This window comes from Erinaceus europaeus, chromosome 7 (assembly GCF_950295315.1).
Source record: "Erinaceus europaeus chromosome 7, mEriEur2.1, whole genome shotgun sequence".
Classification (NCBI taxonomy): Eukaryota; Metazoa; Chordata; class Mammalia; order Eulipotyphla; family Erinaceidae; genus Erinaceus; species Erinaceus europaeus.
In genome coordinates, this window is record NC_080168.1 from 18730867 (window position 1) to 18752518 (window position 21652).

General features: G+C 45.0%; 1 protein-coding gene and 1 pseudogene across 1 annotated transcript in view; both read left to right on the top strand.

Annotated features, from left to right (window-relative positions):
* Positions 1–4683: 4683 nt before the first annotated feature.
* LOC103124913 (large ribosomal subunit protein uL29-like) lies at positions 4684–8732 on the top strand (annotated as a pseudogene).
* A 5774-nt stretch (positions 8733–14506) lies between these two features.
* Positions 14507–21652, top strand: part of MREG (melanoregulin) — a 56477-nt gene continuing 49331 nt past the window's right edge. The window contains exon 1 of the mRNA XM_060193948.1: positions 14507–15143. Within this exon, the coding sequence (XP_060049931.1) occupies positions 15040–15143 (104 nt within the window). The 5' untranslated portion in view covers positions 14507–15039. The remainder of the gene's footprint in view (positions 15144–21652) is intronic.

The following is a 21652-nucleotide window of genomic DNA, read 5'->3' on the forward strand; positions in this document are numbered from 1 at the left end:
AGGCAAAAAACAAACAAACAAACAAACAAAAAAAAATACAGAATAGCCACAGGCCCTTTGGAATATAACTAAAATATGCCTACTAGCTATCTACAAAACAGAGGACCCCCCCTTCCTGCCTCAACTCTTTATTTGCACTATTCCAGCCTTTAGGTCCATGATTGGTAAACAATTTGTTTGGCTTTGTATGTTAACTCTCTTTTCAACCACCAGGTTCCAGATGCTAACAGGATGCCACCCAGACTTCCCTGTACAGAAAACCCCACCAATGTGTCCTGGATCTCTGCTTCCCCAGAGCCCTTGCCCACTAGGGAAAGAGAGAGACAGGCTGGGAGTATGGATCGACCTGTCAATGCCCATGTTCAGTGGGGAAGCAATTACAGAAGCCAGACCTTCCACCTTCTGCATCCCACAATGACTTTGGGTTCATACTCCCAGAGGGATAAAGAATAGGAAAGCTATCAGGGGAGGGGATGGGATACAGAGTTCTGGTGGTGGGAATTGTGTGGAATTATACCCCTCTTATCCTGTGGTTTTGTGAATGTTTCCTTTTTATTTAAAAAAAAAAAAAAAGACCTTCAAGGCCTTAACTGAGAAAAAGTTTGAGCTAATCAGACAGAAGAGAGACTACAAAAAAGTGATGAGAGCAGGATTGCTCAACAATTTGTTTGGCTTTGTATGTTAACTCTCTTTTCAGTCACCAGGTTCCAGATGCCATCAGGATGCCGGCCAGACTTCCCTGGATTGAAGACCCCACCAATGTGTCCTGGAGCTCAGCTTCCCCAGAGACCCATCCTACTAGGGAAAGAGAGAGGCAGACTGGGAGTATGGACCGACCAGTCAACGCCCATGTTCAGCGGGGAAGCAATTACAGAAGCCAGACCTTCCACCTTCTGCAACCCTCAATGACCCTGGGTCCATGCTCCCAGAGGGATAGAGAATAGGAAAGCTATCAGGGAAGGGGGTGGGATATGGAGATTGGGCGGTGGGAATTGTGTGGAGTTGTACCCCTCCTACCCTATGGTTTTGTTAATTAATCCTTTCTTAAATAAAAAAATTAAAAAAAAAAAAGTGATGAGAGACAAGAAACTGGCTCACCTAATAAAAACCCTTTTTGGGAGTCGGGGGTAGGCAGCGGGTTAAGCGGGCGCAAAGCGCAAGGACAGGCAGAAAGATCCGGATTGGAGCCCCTGGCCCCCACCTGCAGGGGAGTCACTTCACAAGTGGTGAAGCAGGTCTGCAGGTGTCTATCTTTCTCTCTCCCTCTCTGCCTTCCCCTCCTCTCTCCATTTCTCTCTGTCCCATCCAACAACAACGACATCAATAACTACAAAAATAAAACAACAAGGGCAACAAAAGGGAAGAAATAAATTTTTTTTTTAAAAAAAAAACCCTTTTTTGCCAATGCCAAGTCACCTCATAATCTGGGGTCCTAGACTTGGAATTATTAAATTCCTCATGACTACTAGAGCCTAAACCTATAAGAGATTCCTCTGCCTGCTATTGCTGGTCACTTCCATTTGGGGATTCTTTGTTAGCCCTTTTGTGGGCCTCTCAGGACCTTGCCCTCACTAAAAGGTAACACAGAAAAGACTGCCCCACTCTCCAAAAGGAGACTGGGTCACTCTGCCACTTGAGGAAGGCTGGTCTTGCAAAATGCAGACATGGCCTAGCTGTGACAATAAAGTGTAAGCTTCAACTGACAGGGACCCAGAGGTCATACAAGTTCCTTGCTAAATACTAATAGACATGGGCCCCAGTCAAATTGATGTGGTACACAGCTAATTTAAAATATTGTTTTGGGAGTGGGTGGTAGCACAGTGGGTTAAGCGCATGTGGCGCAAAGTGCAAGGACTGGCAGAAGGATCCCGGTTCCACCACATGGCTCTCCACCTGCAGGGAAGTTGCTTCACAGGCGATGAAGCAGGTCTGCAGTTGTCTGTCTTTCTCTCCCCCTCTCTGTCTTCCCCTCCTCTCTCCATTTTTCTCTGTTCTTACCTGGCCCCTCTCTCACAGATATTCTTTAGGTTTAATTAATATTGGCCTAAAGTTCATGGGTATCCAATCTAGACAATGAAAAGACTGTGGGGCCCAAAGCCCATCCCAAGAATAGAGGAGACAGTTGTGTGTCAAAATAAAAGAAAATGGTACAAAGTTTACACTGCTGCTCGATGTTGGCTGCACACCTTTAAAAATTGTTGTGCTTTGACTCCTTATCATTTGCCCTAACAACTAATTTTCAAGCTGACTATCCAAGAGAAGACTCCAAGTGGGCCTGTGGGCCAGAAGGACAACAGCTCTGAATCTGATCTACACACAATAGAAATGTACAGATTTGTGAGTCGGGCAATAGCACAGTGGGTTAAGTGCAGGTGGTGCAAAGCACAAGGATGGGCATAAGGTTCCCGGTTCAAGCGGTGAAGCAGGTCTGCAGGTGTCTATCTTTCTACCATTGTTACTTCCAGAGCTCAGTGCCACCACTATAAGTCCACAGCTTCTGGCAGTCACTTTTTCTTTTTTCTCCTTTCGAATTTATTTATTTATTCCATTACATATGACTGAGAGAGGATAGGAAGATAGGGAGAGAAAGACACCTACAGACCTGCTTCACCACTACTGAAGCCTCCCCCCTACAGGTGGGAAGCTGGGGCTCGAACCCAGGTCCTTGTGTTTGGTGATAGGTACAATTAACTGGCTGCACCACTGCCCAATCCCCACAACAACTATTTTAAATTAATTATTTAAATGTCTTTATATAAAGAAAAAGTACATATAAGGACATAAAGTACATAATACAGAATAAAGTACATAATACAAGAAACTACATAGATAGAAAGTACGGGGGGGTAGGTAGCATAATGGTTATGCAAAGAGACTCTCATGCCTGAAGCTCTGAAGTCCCAGGTTCAATCCCTCGCACCACCAAAAGCCAGAGCTGTGCAGTGCTCTGGTATTTCTCTCTGTGTCTTTCTCTGCATCTCTCTCAAAAATAAAATAAAAAACAAATAAAATACATATACATATATATGTATATATAGGCAACAAAAGGGAATAAATAAATATTTTTTAAAAAGGAAAGAAAGTACCTATAATGAACTATATACTTTTTCATAGCCTAATTAACCAAGCAACAATACTTAAGATCAGATGAAGAGGTGATCTAATTAATAAGTGATATTTGCCACATGCTTGCCAAGAGAAGAAAAGTCTTACTGTTCAATTTAGCAGTGCCTGAAGACGTTTGGAGTTTTGAGAGCCAGTTTAAACATCCCATTTAAACACTCTCTTGTGGTCCCACGAGATCTAAGTCTACACAGGCATGTAGCTGCACTGGCTTTCCGTTTGCTCAGTGAAAGAAAACTTTCTTACTCCTTTCAGACACAGCCCCACTTTTAAAGAAACTGTAGTTCATTTACATGGAAGCCCACAAGGTGGCAGCACAGAGAATTACAGTCAGGTTTCTGGGGCTTAGGAAGAGATCAGCCTGGTCTTTCTCTTTGTGTAGAACCTGAGTGGAAAAGTTGCAGGGGGCTGGCTCCTTCCGGCAACAAAGTAATGTACTGCCCCGGCCAGCGGGGCGGTGAACAGGGGATAGGAATCTAAGGACCTGGAATGACAGGGACAAGAGACATGAAAGAATGATAGCAAGACAGGTTTCTGATCAAGCTGCAAAATTTTATTGTGTTCACAGGCATTTTAAGGCTTCAGGGAAGGGGGAGCATAGGAAGGGGGAGGCAGAGATGGCAGTGGAGTGTCCTTGCAACTATTTCTGTTAAACTATAACTATATGGTATGTCACTATAACTATATGGTATGTCACTTAGTTTCTGGCAAACATCCTTCCTACAGGAATTAGAAACTTATCTCGAAGGCTTCTGTTGTTTCAAGGCTTAGCTTCTATCAAGTAGAGAAATGGCTTCTGGCAATGTACACCAGTGAGAAACTCATCAACCACTGGCTGGTGGGTTGGGCTACCTGACATGCAGATTGTCAGCATCTGGGCTTGAAGTTGAGTCAAACATTAGAATAGCATTCACACATTTGCTAATGTTCCAGGTCTTGACACACATCTTCTGTTTAATGGCTGTCACCTCAATATAGCAGAATCGAGTAGAATGTCAGCGAATTAGAAAGAAGCATGGCATGATTGACGGGTCCAGGTTTATGTTTAGAGGGAGGCTTTGGAGAGTGTCCTTTGCCATGCAGAAGGTGGTATGGCACAGGTAGGAAAAAAAGATTTGATTCTAGGTCATTATTTGAGGAGTTGGAAGTGACAATGTCCCAGGCATCTGAAAAGTGTTTGGTGTTTGTGGTAGGGTGATTGCCTCTGACAGCAGAGATAGACAGAGGATGTAGTTAGAATAGAGGCTTTGTTAGAGCAGGTAGTCAGCTCTAGCGGTGTGGCTAGGCATGGCACGATAATTACCCACTACAAGGTAGAGAGTGAGGTGAAAGGTGACACACTCTGAATATTAATTTTTTTTTTTTTTTTTTAACCAGAACACTGTTCAGTTCCGGCTTATGGTGGTTCGGGGGATTGAACCTGGGACTTTGGTGCCTCAGGCATGAGAGTCTCTTTGCATAACCATTATGCTATCTACCCCACCTACACTCAGAGTATTAAAAGGATGTGGCTCTTTCCCTTGGAGTGAGTCTTGGAGAGAGATCTCTCAATGTGGCATGATGGCAAAGATCAAGGCCAGAGGCCTGCGTGGGAAGGTACAGGAGCTGCTTAAGCAGCTGGACGGCCTAAAAGTGAAGCTGTACCAGCTGCGTGTCACCAAAGTGACTGGAGGCCGCTGTGCCAGCTCTCTTACATCTCAGTGGCTTGCAGATCTATCACCCGTGTTCTCACTGTCACTGACCAGACACAGAAAGAAGCCCCCCCCCCAAAAATTTGCAAGGGCAAGAAGAACAACCTTTTGAATCTTCCACCCAGGAAAACTGCCACATGTCACCAGCTCAACAAGCAAGAGGAGAACCCCAAGACCAAGAGGCAGCAATGGAAGGAATGGCTGTACCCAAGGAAGAAGTCAGCTGTCGTGGTCCTGGAGGTGGCACAGTGCATAAACCATTGGATTCTCAAGCATGAGGTCCCGGATTTAATCCCTGGCAGCACACGTACCAGAGTGATGTCTGGTTCTTTCTCTCCTCCTATCTTTCTCATTAAAAAATAAAATCTAGGGGGCTGGGTGGTGGTGTACCTGGTTGAGCACACGTTACAGTGCACAAGGACCTAAGTTCGAGCTCCCAGTCCCCACCTGCAGGGGGAAAGCTTTGCAAGTGGTGAAGCAGTGTTGCAGGTGTCTCTCTGTCTCTCTCCCTCTCTATCCCTCCCTTCCCTCTTGATTTCTGACTGTCTCTATTCAATAAGTAAATAAAAAAATAAATAAATAAAATAAATAAAATCTTTAAAAAAAAAAGCTTGCTGTGAAAGCCTAAGCATTCCAGTATCAATAAAACAAACTGTCAGAGGAAGTCAGGCGGTAGCTCAGTGGGTTAAGCGCACATGGTGTGCAAAGCACAAGGATCCCGGTTCGAGCCCCCGGCTCCCCACCTGCAGGGGAGTCACTTCACAGGCGGTGAAACAGGTCTGCAGGTGTCTGTCTTTCTCTCCCCCTCTTTGTCTTCCCCATCTCTCTCCATTTCTCTCTGTCTTATCTAACAACAACAACAATAATAACTACAACACAAAACAACAAGGGCAACAAAAGGGAATAAATAAATATTTTAAATAACTGTCAGAAGAAAAAAATATATATGACAGTGAGTGTGACAAGATTAAAAATGGCCTAGGAGCAGAAGCTGCTGTACCCATTGGGAGGCTTTCAGAAAAAGAGCTACTTGTCACCACGACAGCTTCTCAATTAGCTGGACTCAGACCAAAAGCCAGAACTATGGGTGGCTTGTAGCATGAGTGACAGACTGTGGTCTTCACCTAAATATAAAGAGGTGATATATATCTCCTTACCCACAGACCCCCTGCCTCATTTACAGGCATGTATAATAAATGTAGAGGTTGTGTAGTTAAATAGCTAAGGTTAGGGTATATGGGTAGAAGTTAGTAAACTTTCTTATATGCAAAGGTTAACCAGAAGAGAGCCCCCATGGTGTGTGCTTACTTTACAGCAGAAGATTTCTTTAGGTAGACAGCTTACTAGATATTACAAAAGACTTGGTTTAGACCCACCCAAGAATGGGTTAAGAAGAAAAGCTATTATATTTAGCTCCAGGGAAAAATGTTTATTCATACAGAAGGTCAGAACAGGGAGATGGTCAAAACACAGATGGTCATTTCAAGGGAAACTTCAAGGGGAAATTTAGACTACTCCAGACCATGGAAACTTTCAAGGTTAGATTTAGACTACCCCAGACCCAAGAAACTTTCAAGGGGAGATCAGGAGGCCCCAGACCTAGGGAACTTTCTAAGGAAAACATACCTATAATAATAATAATGTTGATGTTCATGAAAACTATCATGCGGGGGCCAGGTTGTGGTGCACGTGGTTGAGTGCACATGTTACAGTGCACAAGGACCCAGGTTCGAGCCCCTGGTCCCCACCTGCAGGGGGAAAGCTTCACGAGTGGTGAAGCAGGGCTGCAGGTGTCTCTCTCCTCTATCTCCCCCATTCCCTCTCAATTTCTGGCTGCCTCTATCCAATAAATAAATATAATAATTAAAAAAAAAAGAAAACAATCATGCATGATATCTGTATCCTTGATGTTAATGAAAACAATCTTAGATGATGTCAACTATATCCGGGCAAAAAGTGGTTAAAATAAAGCTCCGCAGAGACATGGCAGAGACGCTTCTGCACCTAAAGCAGCTGACACGTCACTCACTTCATTCATCTTGCTGACTCCCCCTTTCCTTCAGGGACCCTGAATAACCAGCCAGGCCGGCCCCCGGCATAAAAGGATGTGTCCTGGGGCACTGATGAAGGCCAAACATCGCAGTTTTATAATCTTTGGATTATTTTCCCTGGGAAGTTTCCCGTCTCTTACTTCCCTTTGTATCCCACAAGAGGTCGAACACAGTGCTATGGCTATAAATGTGACAACCAATATACTTTATTTTATTTATTTTAAATGTGACCAACTTTTCCATTTTTGTTTCATTTTTTAAAAAATTATTTTTATTGTGGTCTGGGAGGTGGCGCAGTGGCTAAGGCACTGGACTCTCAAGCATGAGGTCCTGAGTTCAATCCCCGGCAGCACATGTACCAGAGTGATGTCTGGTTCTTTCTCTCTCTCCTATCCTTCTCATTAATAAATAATTAAAAATCTTTTTTAAAAAATTATTTTTATTTCTTTGATAGAGACAGCCAGAAATTGAGAGAAGGGGGAGATAGAGAAGGAGAAAGAGAAACAACTGCAGACCTGCTTCACCACTTGTGAAGCTTCCCCTTCCAAGTGGGGTCACCAATGTAGGTTCCAGGTTTTGGTTATTCCAAATTGTGCTGCTATGAACATAGGTATATACAGATCATTTTGGATGGGTGTGTTTGTTTTCTTTTTCTTTGTGTGTACCTGTTTTCTAGAGATGCCATAACAAACACTCCATCCTTGGTCACATAAGCATCAGGAGTTGGTTTTTTCATAGTTCTGAAGAGTATGTGTCTGTGATGAAGAGATCATTAGGCTCTCAGAGCCCTATCTCACTAAGAAAAGATAGAAACAAGTTGGGGGTATGGAACAACCTACCAATACCTATGTCCAGCAGAGAGACTAAAATTAGAGAAGCCAGAACTCCCATCTTCTGCACCACAAAACCAATTTTGGTCCATACTCCCAGAGGGGAAGAAATGGTAGAGTGAAAGTGACCAAAGAACTCTGAACTCCATCTCCATCAGGACCCAGAGAGAGAAGAGGAAAAAGGGAGGGCATTTGGATGTAGTGATAGGTGCAGATGTGACTTGGAAAGGAAGTCAGCTGTAAACCATTAATCCCTCAATAAAGAATTTAAAAAAAAGAAAGAAAGAAAGAAAGAAAAGAGAAGATGGGACCATATTAAAAAAATGGGCAAATATATACAAACGTAGACAGGTAGTTGTAGAAATAATAGTTAATCCATATCTGCACCCTTAGGAGAAGTGCTGTAGCTTCCAATGGAGGGATTTGGGGTTCAGAACTCTGGTGGTGGGAAAGGTGCGGAGTTGTAACCCTGCTATCTTGCAAGTTTGTAAATCAATATTAAATCACTAATAAAATTAAAAAGAGAAAAGAGAGGTCATCAGGCTGGATTTCACTCTGACATGCCTCTCTTGGAGAGGAGATAACCATTTTATCTTTTCCCTTTTCTCCCCATAGTCTCCCCTCTGTCTGTGTCCTGATCTGTTCTCTTCAGGAAATCAGTCATAATGCCAGAGGGGTAGCTCACTGGCTAGGGCGTCACAATGTGTAAGCTCAGGTTTGGACCCTGACACCACATGGGAGGACTACAGCACTGGGGAAACTCCAAGAGCTGTAAAATGGCAACTGCCTGAGGCTCTCTCTGGCTCTGCAAAAATAAATAGCAGGAGAACAAGCTCTGGGCCCACTTGGATGGTCTCATAGAACTTGAATGGCCGTGCTGCAGACCAGATCTTCAATTGTAGTCACGTTCTGAGGGACTGGGGGTGGGAACTTCAGCAGCATATAATTTGGGGGTTGTGGTGGTGCTATAAATTTAGTTCGTGACAGTTTCCAAATCCCCAAGCCTGGAAGTTAGAAGCCTGGGCTTCAACATGTAAGACAACTCTCATGTTCAGGGTGGTACAAGTGCAGGCTGTGTTTTGAGAATCAGTACCTCATTAGAGTCACCTTGGTCCTAGTGCTGCCTGCACTTCTGAGAGTAACCATTATTATCAGTATAAACCTTTTTCTGGAGTGGCCAAGTGGCGGTGTATCTGGTGGAGCATAGTGCTCAAAGACCGTGGTTCAAGTCCCTGGCCCCCACCTGCAAGGGGAAAGCTTCAGGAGAGGTGAAGCAGGACTGCATTTGTTTCTCTGTCTCTCTCCATCTCTATCCTCTTTCCTTCTAGAATTTCTGTCTGTCCTATCAAGTAAAATAAAGGTTTTTTTTTTTAAAACCATTAAAAAAATAAATTAAATAGGGAGCCAGGCGGTGGAGCAGCAGGTTTAATTCACATGGCACAAAGTGCAAGGACTGACATCAGGATCATGGTTCGAACTCCGGGCTCCCCACCTGCAAGGGGTTTGCTTCACAGGCGGTGAAGCAGGTCTGCAGGTGTCTATCTTTCTCTCCCCCCTCTGTCTTTCCCTCCTCTCTCCATTTCTCTCTGTCCTATCCAACAACAAGAACAGCAATAACAACATCAGTAATAACAATGACGACGATAAACAACAAGGGCAACAAAAGAGAAAAATAAATAAATTAAATAAACCTTTTTTGGACATATCCATGGATAGGCCACTGTGACATCTTGTGTGCTTGCGTGTGTGAGTGCATGCGTGCACATGTGTGTCTACTTGTTATTTTATTTTAATATTAAAAATCTGCAGTAGTGGTCTGGGAGGTGGTGCAGTGGATAAAGCATTGGACTCTCAAGCACGAGGTCCTGAATTCAATCCCTGGCAGCATAAGTACCAGAGTGATGTCTGGTTCTTTCTCTCTCTTCTCCTACCTTTCTCATTGATAAATTAATGAAATCTAAAACAAACAAACAAACAAACAAAACCTGCAGTAATTTCCCTGTATTTTCCATTGAATAATATATAGTTAATATTGTCAGTACACAGGGTTCCTAGCTCCTTCTTTTGCAATGATGTCAGTATTGTTGGTTAGATTTTGAAGGATTATCATACGAATGCTTGCATAATGCTCATTTTCCCAGAAATTGAATACCTTCATAACTTCCTTTTTATTTATTTATTTTTTTAGTTTTGACAAAAATAGCCACACTGCCTAACCCTCCACCCCCTACTTCTAGGTGCCTGAAACCACATCAGTAATTCCACTTTCTGTTTCACATGTCATTCACAGGAGAGCAACAAGCTCTTCCTCCTCACCCCTACCTCCCCTTCTGTGACGCTTAGATTGTTCCTACTGCCTGGGCGGAAGCCAGCACCGCCCACCACAGGCAGTAGTAACACCTGACATTTACCGAGAGCTCCTGGGCACCTGATGTTGGGGGAGGCAGCAGTTCTCCCCTGGGGGGGGGGGTCATCTGGTGACTCACAGCCCCATCAGCTGCCTGACTACAAGGCTGAACTCAGGCTTGCCGCCTGTGTTTTCAGACTCCCTCTGTAGCAGAGAAAATTCTACACTTTGTTTTGAAAACAACTAGTTTGGTGTGAAGTCTTCCTTCTTTAAGAATTTACTAACGACTCCTGAGAGTTGGAAGAAAAGGCATATGCCAGGAAGGAAAAATGGGCAAGCCAACATACTTCAGCTCCCAAATGACATCATTAGTGAATTCCAAAGGAATGCCATGCTTGGAGCAAGGTAGCCAAGTACTGGCTGAGCTAAGGACAATGCGATGGTAAATTAAAGTGCATTCCATTCATAAAGATTTGGACTTGGTGTTTTTCTTCACCATATCCCCAGTTCATAGTACAACGTAGTACAGACTCATAGAAGGGATTTAATAGGGAGTCTGGCGGTAGGACTTGTGCAAGGACTGGCGCAAGGATCCCCGTCGAGCCCCCGGCTCCCCACCTGCAGGGGAGCCGTTTCAGGCGGTGAAGCAGGTATGCAGGTGTCTTCCCCTCCTTTCTCCATTACTCACTGTCCTATCCAACAATGACGACATCAACAATAATAATAACTACAACAACAATAAAAACAAGGTCAACAAAAAGGAAAATAAATATTTTTTTTAAAAAGAAGGGATTTAATAAATAGGGAAAAAAACATTTGGATCACAGCAACTAGAATTGTGGAAACATAGACACTTAACCAATGTGCTGAAAAAAAAAATATATATATATATGAGAGTGTTGCAGAAATTCACCCCCAAACACAAAACCAGAGTCGGGTGAGGTAAAAAGAAGAGAGATTTTATACACCAGTGGGCAAAAGAATTGAATAATTTCAGTAATTTCTCTGCACTTCTCATAGGGGTGACTTCCAGCTTTATAAGATTTTACAGGCGTGCTACATTTTAGTTACAGAGGTGGACAGGACAAGATGGGTTATTTCCCAAATATGCAGACAAGGTGACCACGTCATGATGACACAAAGCAGACACAAGATCTTTGGCCTTGGTGCCAGCTGAGATAAGGGTCTTGAGTCTATTTGTTCCAGTCAGGCCCGGTTGCTCCCTACAACCCTAATTGTCCTTATCTATAAAGCAGCATTGCCTTAGTCCACCCTGCTTAGGAATGGGGGTGGGGGGGTGCAAAAAGGAATATTCATCTATTCTCTGTCTCTCTTTCTCTTACCAGAGCACTGCTCAGTTCTGGCTTATGGTAGTGCATGGGACTGAACTTGGGACTTTCGAGCCTCAGGCAATGAGAGTCTCTTTGCATAACCATTATGCTATCTAGCCCTGCCCTATTCATCTATTCTCTACATCAAAAGCAGGAGTTAATCATTAAGCCCAGGGTTTGCAAGAGAAGTTATATTCAGTTTTTTTTTTTAAGATTTTATATATTTATTAATGAGGAAGATAGGAAGAGAAAGAACCAGCCATCACTCTGGTACATGTGCTGCCTGAGATTGAACTCAGGACCTCATGCATAAGAGTTCAATGCTTTATCCACTGTGCCACCTCCCAGACTACTTCAGTTTTTATTTTTAAACTTTTTAATATTTATTTATTTTCCCTTTTGTTTATTGTTATTGTAGTTATTATTGCTATTGTTATTGACGGTGTTGTTGTTAGGACAGGGAGAAATGGAGGGAGGAGCTGAAGACAGAGAGGGGAGAGAAAGATAGACATCTGCAGACCTGCTTCACTGCCTGTGAAGCGACTCCCCGACAGGTGGGAAGCCAGGGGGTTGAACCTGACTCCTTACTCCCGTCCTTGTGCTTTGCGTCACATGCACTTAACACGCTGCGCTACCACCCGACTCCCCAGTAACACTCTTTTTAAATTAATACAGTACCCATAAGAACTGACACTTCTAAAAATGAACTCCTGCTTTTCCTCCTCACCCCTCCTACTTTTTTTTTTTTTTAAATTAGAGCTCTGCTCAGCTCTGGTTTATGGTGGTGTTGGGGATTGAACCTGTGACCTTGGAGACTCAGGCAAAAGTCTCTTTGCATAACCATTATGGTATCTATCCCCACCTTCCTACACTTTTCTTAATTTCAGTCAATGGCAATTCAACCTTCACAGCTTGTAGACCTCAAATCTTTCTGCCACTCCTTTTCTTTCTTTCTTTATTGGGGGGATTAATGGTTTACAGTCAATAGTAAAATACAGTAGTTTTTACAGTAAAATACATGTGTAACATTTCTCAGTTTTCCACATGACACTCCAACCTCCTTTAGGTCCTCCTCTTGTCATCATGTTCCAAGATCTGAACCCTCCCCTCATGCCCAGTCTTTTACTTTGGTGCATGCCCAGTCCAAGTTCTGATTTGCACTCCTTTTTTTTTTTTTTTTTTTACCAGAGCACTGGTCAGCTCTGGCTTATGGTGGTTCAGGGGATCAAACCTGAGACTTTGGATCCTCAGGCTTGAGAGTCTCTTTGCATAACCATTATGCTATCTATCTCTGCCCCTCCTTTTCTTTATTTTAGTTTTCTTTTTTTTTCTGGCTTGGTTTCCAAATTCCATCCAGAGGTCAACCATTTTGCTCTCCCATCACTATTATCTCTCTTGTTGAAGATTTCCACAACTCGGAATATTAGAATAATCTCTGCATGGCCCTAAAACAGTCTTTGGTACCTAGTTTCTTTTTGAGACTGCAGCCAATGGATCCTATAGTCATGGAGCAGGGCCCTCTAACATCTTCCACTCAAAACCCTCCAAAGTTTGCTAAATTCACACAGAACAAAATTCAGTCTTTACACGGGGAAACAAGCCCCCCAAAACCTACTTGATCACATGTTACTTTTCCTCCTGATCATACTCCTCTAGGGCCTCTGGAATTCCAGTTCTCAGGCTCTTCTCTGGAGCTTTTCATTCTCACTGAAACATTCTTCCTCCACTATCCTAGCCGTCTTGCTTATCTCCATCAAGTCTTTGCTTAAATGTCAATATTTTAGGGAAGCTTTTCCTGACCACCCCTTTGAAACTGCAGAGCACGCACACACACACACACACACACACACACACACACACACACTGACATTTATTTTATTAATTTATTATTTATTGGATAGAGACAAAGAGAAATTGAAGGGAATGGGAGAAAGAGGTAGGTAGGTAGGTAGGTAGGTAGATAGAGAGATATGCCCCTGCAGCACTGCTTCACCACTTATGAAGACTTTCCCCGGCAGGTGGAATATTTGCAAATTAGTACAAGCATAAGTAAGACATAAAGAAGTATGACTGGCTCTAGAAAATTGCAAGAAACTAAGTGTTCAGGGCAGGGATAGGCAGCTGCACCTGGTTGAATGCACACATCACCGTGCTCAAGGACCCAGATTCAAGCCCCTAGTCTGCTCCTGCAGGAAGAAAGCTTCATGAGTGGTCCGGGAGGTGCCACAGTGGATAAAACGTTGGTCTCTCAAGCATGAGGTCCTGAGTTCAATCCCCGGCAGCACATGTACCAGAGTGATGACTGGCTCTTTCTCTCCTATCCTTCTCATTAATAAATAAATAAAATATATAAAAAAAAGAAAGCTTCATGAGTGGTGAAGCAGGCCTGCAGTTGTCTTTCTTTCTGCCAATCTCCTGTTTCTTCTCACTTTCTGTCTCTATCAAATTAAAATAAGATAAAAAGTAATGTAGGACCTGCAGCCTTTAAAAAAGAAAGAAAGAGGGGCTGGTGGTGGCGCACCTGCTTAAGTGCACATGTTACAATGCACAAGGCCCAGGGTTCGAGCCCTTGGTCCCACCTTCAGGGGGAAAGCTTTGCGAGTGAAGCAGGGCTGCAGGTGTCTCTGTCTCTCTTCCTCTCTATCTCCCCGTTCCCTCTTGATTTCTGGCTTTCTCTATCCAATAAATAAATAGAATAAAAAAATTAAAAGAAAGAAAGAAAGAAGGAAAGAGAGAAAGAAAAAGAAAGGGGGCTATTACAGTGTGCAAGGACCAAGGTTCGATCCCGTTTCCCACCTGCAGGGGGAAAGCTTCACGAGTGATGAAGCAGGCCTGCAGGTGACTCTCTCTTTCTTTCCCTCTCTACCTCCCCTCCCTTCTCATTTCTCTCTGTCTCAGATAATTAAATAATAAAAAAAAAGAAACTAAGTGTTGGAGGGCTGCCTTTTTAATTTTGTCTCAAAGGGGCTTATTTAAAGGATTGGGAAACTTGGGGAAAAAATCATGAATACAGTACATAAGAAACAAACAAACAAGCCAACAAACAAACCACCTACTTCTAGAATGGCTCACTTGAGCTCACTTTTCCTCTGTGTGGGTGGGCGGTGTAAAAATACGCCCTCAGCTCTGCTCTGAAGGCTTGGGGATGGCGAGGCGGGGCTTTCCTTTCCCGGGGAGTGAAGCCAATAAAAGGTCTGAACAGAAGCAGCCTGATCTCCTGCTCCGGAGCTCGAGGGTTCTCTCCCCACCTCCAGCCCGGGTCGCCCGTGGGTGCCCTCGCCTGCAGCCAGTCTGCATGGAGTCCCCGCTTCCTCCTTAGAGGGCAGCAGCGGAGCGGCGCGGGGACGCATGCGCCCCGATTTGCGCCCGGGGAATTAAAAGAGAGCGAGCGAGAGAGCCAGCGAGGGAAGCCCCAACAAAACACACGCCCCAAACAAAACCCAAGTGCGGCAGAGCGCGCGGCGCTGAGACCCCGGGCCGCACCGGCGCGTCCCCGGCCTCCCCGCGACCCCGGCCTCGCCGCGGCGGGATGCGCTCGGACCGGCCCGCGCAGCCCCGGCCGCCGCTGTCCCCGCACCCGCACGCCGGGCCGGCCACCGCGCCCCGCCCGCCCTCGCTCGCCGCCGCGGCTCTCCCCGAGGCTCCCGGCGGGGCAGCTCGCTCTCCATGGGGCTGAGGGCCTGGCTGCGGACCGTGTGCTGCTGCTGCTGCTGCTGCCCGGCCAAGTGCCTGGACGAGCCCGCGGAGCCCGAGAAGGAGCCGCTGGTCAGGTGGGTGAGTGGGCGCCCGGGGCGGGCGGGCACCGGGAGGGGACACTTGGGCGGGCTGGTCTGAGTTGGGAAAGGTGGGCTTGCTCTCAGGAAGGTCACACGAGGACGCGAACTGTGAACTCAGGATAGTCCTGTGCTTGGGTTTGTTCTTTGGGAAAGGCTTCTGCACGCACCCCCTCCCCCCTGCGCTCTGCCACCCGCAGTTTTTAGAGGCAACTGAGCACCCACCCTCCTTCGCCTAAGTCGTGTGCAGGGAGGTGCGGGACGGGACTGGAGGTCGCCTAGGGATCCTCTGAAATGTTAGAGACTCACTGATGATTGATTGGTCTATTCCAGTGAATTAGACAAGTGAGTTTCTAGTTCATCCTACCACCCCGCCCCCCAAAGTTGAATGCTTAGTCGATCAGTTTTTTTTTTTTTTTTCTGCCAGTCGATCAGTTTTATGACCCAAAGAAGATGTAGTTAGCGCCAGAACATTAGGAGTTCTCTCTATCTCTCTCTCTCACTGCCTTAAGAGATAGTCCACTCAGGAGTCTGTTTATTCATTACAAGTTGAACTATAAAGCGGGAGGGAATCTACTGCTAAGTGATTTTGTGACGGGACCATCCTTCACAGTTTTATTGGGGGGGGGGGGAGGAGGTTCCGGCGCCTGGGTTCTAAACTGTGATTTTACACCTCAGCTCTGCTGTGAGAGCTAGCATAATGATTATGCAGAAAGACTCTCATGCTTGAGGCTCCAGATTTCTAGGTTCATTTTCCCACACAGCCATAAGCCAAAACTGAAGAAAAGAAAAGAAAAAAAAAAAAAGGTTCTACAAGGTCATCCTGCCTTGGGGGAAGTTAGGACAGAGGGAATTCCAGGGCAAATATTATATTGAAACCAGTGTTTATTAGGAAACATGCAGCTGGTACAAGAACATTTTCACAACTTGTTTAAGAAAGTATAAATACCTTTTCTTCCTCTGTCAAGTCCTTTGCTTGCCTTGATTTCTAAGGTCTTGCGTCCCTTCCTGCTTGTCTCCTCAGATTCTTCAGTACATTAAACACTGCACACTCCTTGGCTGAGTCAGACAGGCATCCTTGCCGCTCTAGGAATAATCTAGTTTATCTCTCTTCTTTCCTCCAACCTTGTCTCTAGTAGTGTCCTTCCTCTTTCCTGTTCCTTCCTCAGTGGGGGTTCTTAAATCCTCCCTCAAGCAGGCTTCTGTGATTACTTTGGTCTTACTCATCTGTCTCCTATGATTTAGGATTTAGACTTACTATTAGCCCCTACATGTTGAGTGAGCAACACATGTAAGCAAAAATACACCCTGCTCTCTCTCTCTTTAAAATGTTTTATTTATTTGAGATAGATGCAGAAACACCAGAGCGCTGCTCAACTCTGGTTTATGGTGGTGCAGGGGACTTTGGAGCCTCAGGCATGAGAGTCTCGTTTGCATAACCATTATGCTATCCCCTACCCCTGTTCTATTTGTACACACAATACACAGCATTTTTGTTTGCTCTTGGTGATGACCTCCCGCTTAGATTAGAATATTGTGGGCAGGAAGAAACTCAGTAAAAACTGCTGGTCTTTAAAGTATTGGATAACAATCAAAAATGCTTTTCCTGAGTTGTCCATTCAACTTACCAGCTTTTTTTTTTTTAATTTTACAAAATTATTATTTGCTTCCAGGGTCATTGCTGGGGCTTAGTGCCAGCGCTATGAATCCACTGCTCCTGGCGGTCATTTTTCCCCCGTTTTATTGGATGGGACAGATAAGAGAGAAATTGAGAGAGGAGGAGGAGATAGGGAGAGGAAGAGACACCTGCAGACCTGCTTCACCGCTTGTGAGGCGTCCCAACTCCCTGTAAATGGGGAGCTGGGGACTCAAACCTGGATATTTGAGCAGGTCCTTGCGCTTAGGACTATGTGTACTTAACTGAGTATATGTGTACTTAACCACCACTCGGCCCCCTTGTTGTTACTACTACTACTGCTATTACTACCACCACCACCACCACCTTGGTTCAGTTGTGCTGGTTTCCCTCCTAGCACCTATGCCAGTGCCATAGCTGTTAGCTAAATAGCATTTGCTTTATTTCTTTTGCTTGAGGTTCTAGTCAGTTTTGAGGGAGCTAGCCTATGGTTATGCATAAAAGCCTCTTGTTTGAGGTTCTGAGGTCCCAGGTTCAATCCCCAGTATCAGCATAAGCCATAATAATAATAATAATAATAACAATAATGAAAAAAATTCTGCTCAGCCTTTAAGGTCTGTGTCAGTGGCCATCTTTATGATGAAGTCTTAGAAAGTCTCTCCAGGCCATGATGGTGCTGCTCTTTTTCCATTTTTTTTAAAAAAGATTTTATTTATTTATGAAAAAGATAGGAGGAGAGAGAAAGAACCAGACATCATTCTGGCACATGTGCTGCCGGGGATCGAACTGTGGACCTCATGCTTGAGAGTCCAATGCTTTACCACTGTGCCACCTCCTGGACCACATCTTTGCTTGGTATTGCCTGCATTACGAATCCACTGCTCCTGGAGGCCATTCCCCCCTACCCCTTGTTGCTCTTGTTTATTGTTGCTGTTGTTATTATTGTTATGCTGTTGTTGGATAGGACAGAGAGAAACTGGGAGAGGAAGGGAGACAGAGAGGAGGAGAGAGGGATAGACACCTGCAGACCTGCTTCACTGTTTGTGAAGCAACCCTCTTGCAGGTGGGGAGCTGGGGGCTTGAACCGGGATCCTTACGCTGGTCCTGGTGCTTTGCTCTATGTGTGCTTAACCCGCTGTGCTATCTTTTAAATAAATAGGATAGTGCTTGCTGTGCCTACTACACAGGGTTCTCGTTGGGACCACCTTCAGACCTTGAGAACACTGTACACTCATCTGACATGGTACCACGGGCTCAGCTTCTGCGACAGGAATGGAAAGCATGATGGGCAGGAGCAGTGGGAGGGCGGCAAGGCAAAGAGGTGCCCTGGGGTTTTCATTGCTGCTTGCCCAGCTGGGGCAGACTGCCTGCCGGAAAGAGAGACATGAGCCCAGGGCTCCAAGGCCAAGACAAACTCCCAGATGTATGGAAAGATGTTTAGACTTGGGGTTCTATACTGTTTTAAGTGTTTGGCCAACTAGAGAAGAGAATGGGAACAGTGTGTCTCCTGAAAAGAAGGAAAGAGGGAAAAAAGGAAAGGAGTGAGGGAACGAGGAAGGAGATGATGGAATGAAGGAAAGGGAGGAAAAATAGAAGGAAGGGGCAGAAAGAAAAGAGGTAAGAATAGAGCAGAAACGAGAAAAGGGGAAAGGAGAGGAGAAGAAAGGAAGGGAATAAATAGGAAAGGGGAAGGGTCCCCCTTTATCCTATGTTTTTTTAAAAATATTTTATTTATTTATTTATTCCCTTTTGTTGCCCTTGTTTTATTGTTGTAGTTATTGGTGTCATCATTGTTGGATGGGACAGAGAGAAATGGAGAGAGGAGGGGAAGACAGAGAGGGGGAGAGAAAGATAGACACTTGCAGACCTGCTTCACTGCCTGTGAAGCGACTCCCCTGTAAGTGGGGAGCTGGGGGCTCGAACTGGGATCTTTATGCCGGTCCTTGCACTTTGCACCACCTGCGCTTAACCTGCGGCACTACCGCTGACTCCCTTAATTTTTTTTTTTTAATCTTTATTTATTTGTTGCATAGAGACAGTCAGAAATTGAGAGGGAAGGGGGTGATAAAGAGTGAGAGAGAGACAGAGACACCTGCAACACTGCTTCAGCACTTGTGAAGCTTTTCCCCCTGCAGGTGGGAACCGGGGACTCAAACCTGGGTCCTTGCACACTGTAACATATGCACTCAACCAGGTGTGCCACCACCTGGCCCCTATCCTATGTTTTTTTTTGTCAGTGTTTCCTTTTTATAACTAAAAATTTAAAAAAAAAGGGAAAAGATCTTAGATTGACCTGTTTCCAAAGGGGGAAGAAGAGAAAGATCTAGAATCCAGGAGACCAACAGGTTGGTGTGGAATCAGACAAGGTTATAGGCAGCAAAGGGGGTGGTGTCTGGGTCAGGCAGCTAGCTATTTGTGGAGGCCTTTGCTGTTTACTGGAGATTTTATCTCTTTACTGTTGATAGGATTTCAGAACACACGCACCTGGCTGTGGAAAGAGCAGGGAAGTTTCAGCTACTGCTGGTATTAGCCACCCAGTGTCTGTGTTATTTCAGATGGGGGACCTTCTAAAATCTTCAGCTCAAGGTCTTTGTCAGTCATGAGGACTCTGGAGGGAACTTGGTAAATAGCTTTCATGGAATCCAGCACTGTGTGGTTTTGGTCTCTAGACAGGGTGTCCAGTCCTCTGAAACCTCGAGCCTCCTCTCGGCTCCTGAGTGTATTGAAAACTATGACTCCCCAGCGGACCCCTAGGTGGTCTGTGGTGTTTGATGGAATCTGAGACTTTGCTTCTTCTTCCTTTTGGGGGTAAAAGCAGCTTCTGCTTGATAAGTAACGTCAGAGCGACCTCTCAAATGCCTGAGGTTAATAAAATATTGATCATCACCAGATGGTGACTGGGAGGACAAGAAGCTGCTTTTAGTTTCTGAAGAGCCTTCAGACTTTTGCTCCCAGACCCCAGGGCCTTTGTACTGGATTCTCCTCACAACTTCCAGAGTCTTTCGCAGTCTCACATGCAGAATTTCCTGGCCTGTTTCTCTAGCTGTTCACTGTAGGCTTTCCCCTCCCTTTTGGGTCCTTCATCCCAAGGCTGCAGAGTGTTCAGGAGAGAGAAGGGAGTAGCTCGGGCGGTAGCACAGTGGGTTAAGTGCACAGATCTGCTTAAAGATCCTGGTTCGAGCCCCCCCAACTCCCCACCTGTAGGGAGCCGCTTCACAAGCGGTGAAGCAGGTCTGCAGGTGTCTTTCTCTCCCCCTCTCTGTCTTACCCTTCTCTTTCCATTTCTCTCTGTACTACCTAACAACGACGACATCAATAACAACAGTAATAACTACAACAACAATAAAAAGACAACAAGGACAACAAAAGGGAAAAATAAATAAATAAAATTGAAAAAAAAAAAAAGGAGAGAGAAGCAGGGACTAACGTGTCAGAGCACAGAACCTGGACTTGATCAGCCCGGCTGTGTTTGACGGAAGTTTCTGGGTGAGCTCATAGCCTTCACTCACTCTGACTTTGGCCAGTATTCAAGCAGCTTCTTCATTTAATGCCCCCCGTCCCCAAGAAACCTAACTTGTAACACTAATGCATGAACAAAATGCATTCGGGAGGAGGTCCAGACCCAGCGAAGCTGCAGAAGTGAGTAGCCCTTGACCTTGAGAACTGGTAGAGACTTCTTTGGGGGCCATCACTCACCCAGAGCCAGAAACTGCTGCTTCCCTTCTTAGAGTGTCTCTTGGGCATCCGTGACTAGGCAGAGCCTGAGGCTCATGGGACACCCAGGAAGGCTGCAGTTAATTAGGACAGGGCGCCAACCAAGTGAGGTGAATGTCACCTGTCATGACACTTTTCTCAACAGACCTGGCACTGACTTTCCTATGGAGCTTCAATGTCATTTTATTTTTTGGAGATTTTTAAAAAATATTTTTATTATTTATTTATTTATTTATTTTTAATTTATTTTTTACCAGAGCACTGCTCAGCTCTGGTTTATGGTGGTGCAGGGGATTGAACCTGGGACTTTGGAGCCTCAGGCATGGCAGTCTGTTTGCATAACCATTATGCTATCTACCCCTGCCCTTTAATGTCATTTTTAAACCAAAGATGACACTAGCATTTTGTGTGTGTGTGTGTGTGTGTGTGTGTGTGTAGGAAATAACACAGTGGTAACATGCCCAATTTTCAGGCCTGAAGCCCCAGAGGTCCAGTTTCAATCCCCAGCACCACTATATGCCAGGACTGAGCAGTGTTCTGGCCTCTATGTCTCTCATGAAAATAAATTTTTTTTAAAAGTTTTTATTTATTAATTAACAAGAAAGATAGAGAGAAAGAACCAGACATCACTCTGGCACATGTACTGCCGGGGATCGAACTCAGGACCTCATGCTTGAGAGTCCAAAGCTTTATCACTGTGCCACCTCCCAGATCACGAAAATAATTTTTTTGGTGTTTTTTAAAAAATATTTATTTATTTCCTTTTTGTTGCCCTTGTTGTTTTATTGTTGTAGTATTGTTGTTGTTATTGATGTTCTCATAGTTGTTGGATAGGACTGAGGGAAATGGAGAGAGGAAGGGAAGACAGAGAGGGCGAGAGAAAGATAGACACCTGGAGACCTGCTTCACTGCCTGTGATTTCCCTGCAGGTGGGGAGCCAGGGGCTCGAACCTGGACCCTCACACCAGTCCTTGCGCTTTGTGCCAGGTGTGCTTAGCCCACTGCGTTAACGCCCGACTCCCAAAAATAAAATTTTTAAGAGAGAGCAAGGTGAGGGGGTGGGCTATAGAGAGGAGAAAGAAGGGGGGGGATGGAGGGAGAAGAAGAGAAGGAATGAAAGAGAGGCAGAGAGGAAAGGGGATTGGAAGGGGGAAGG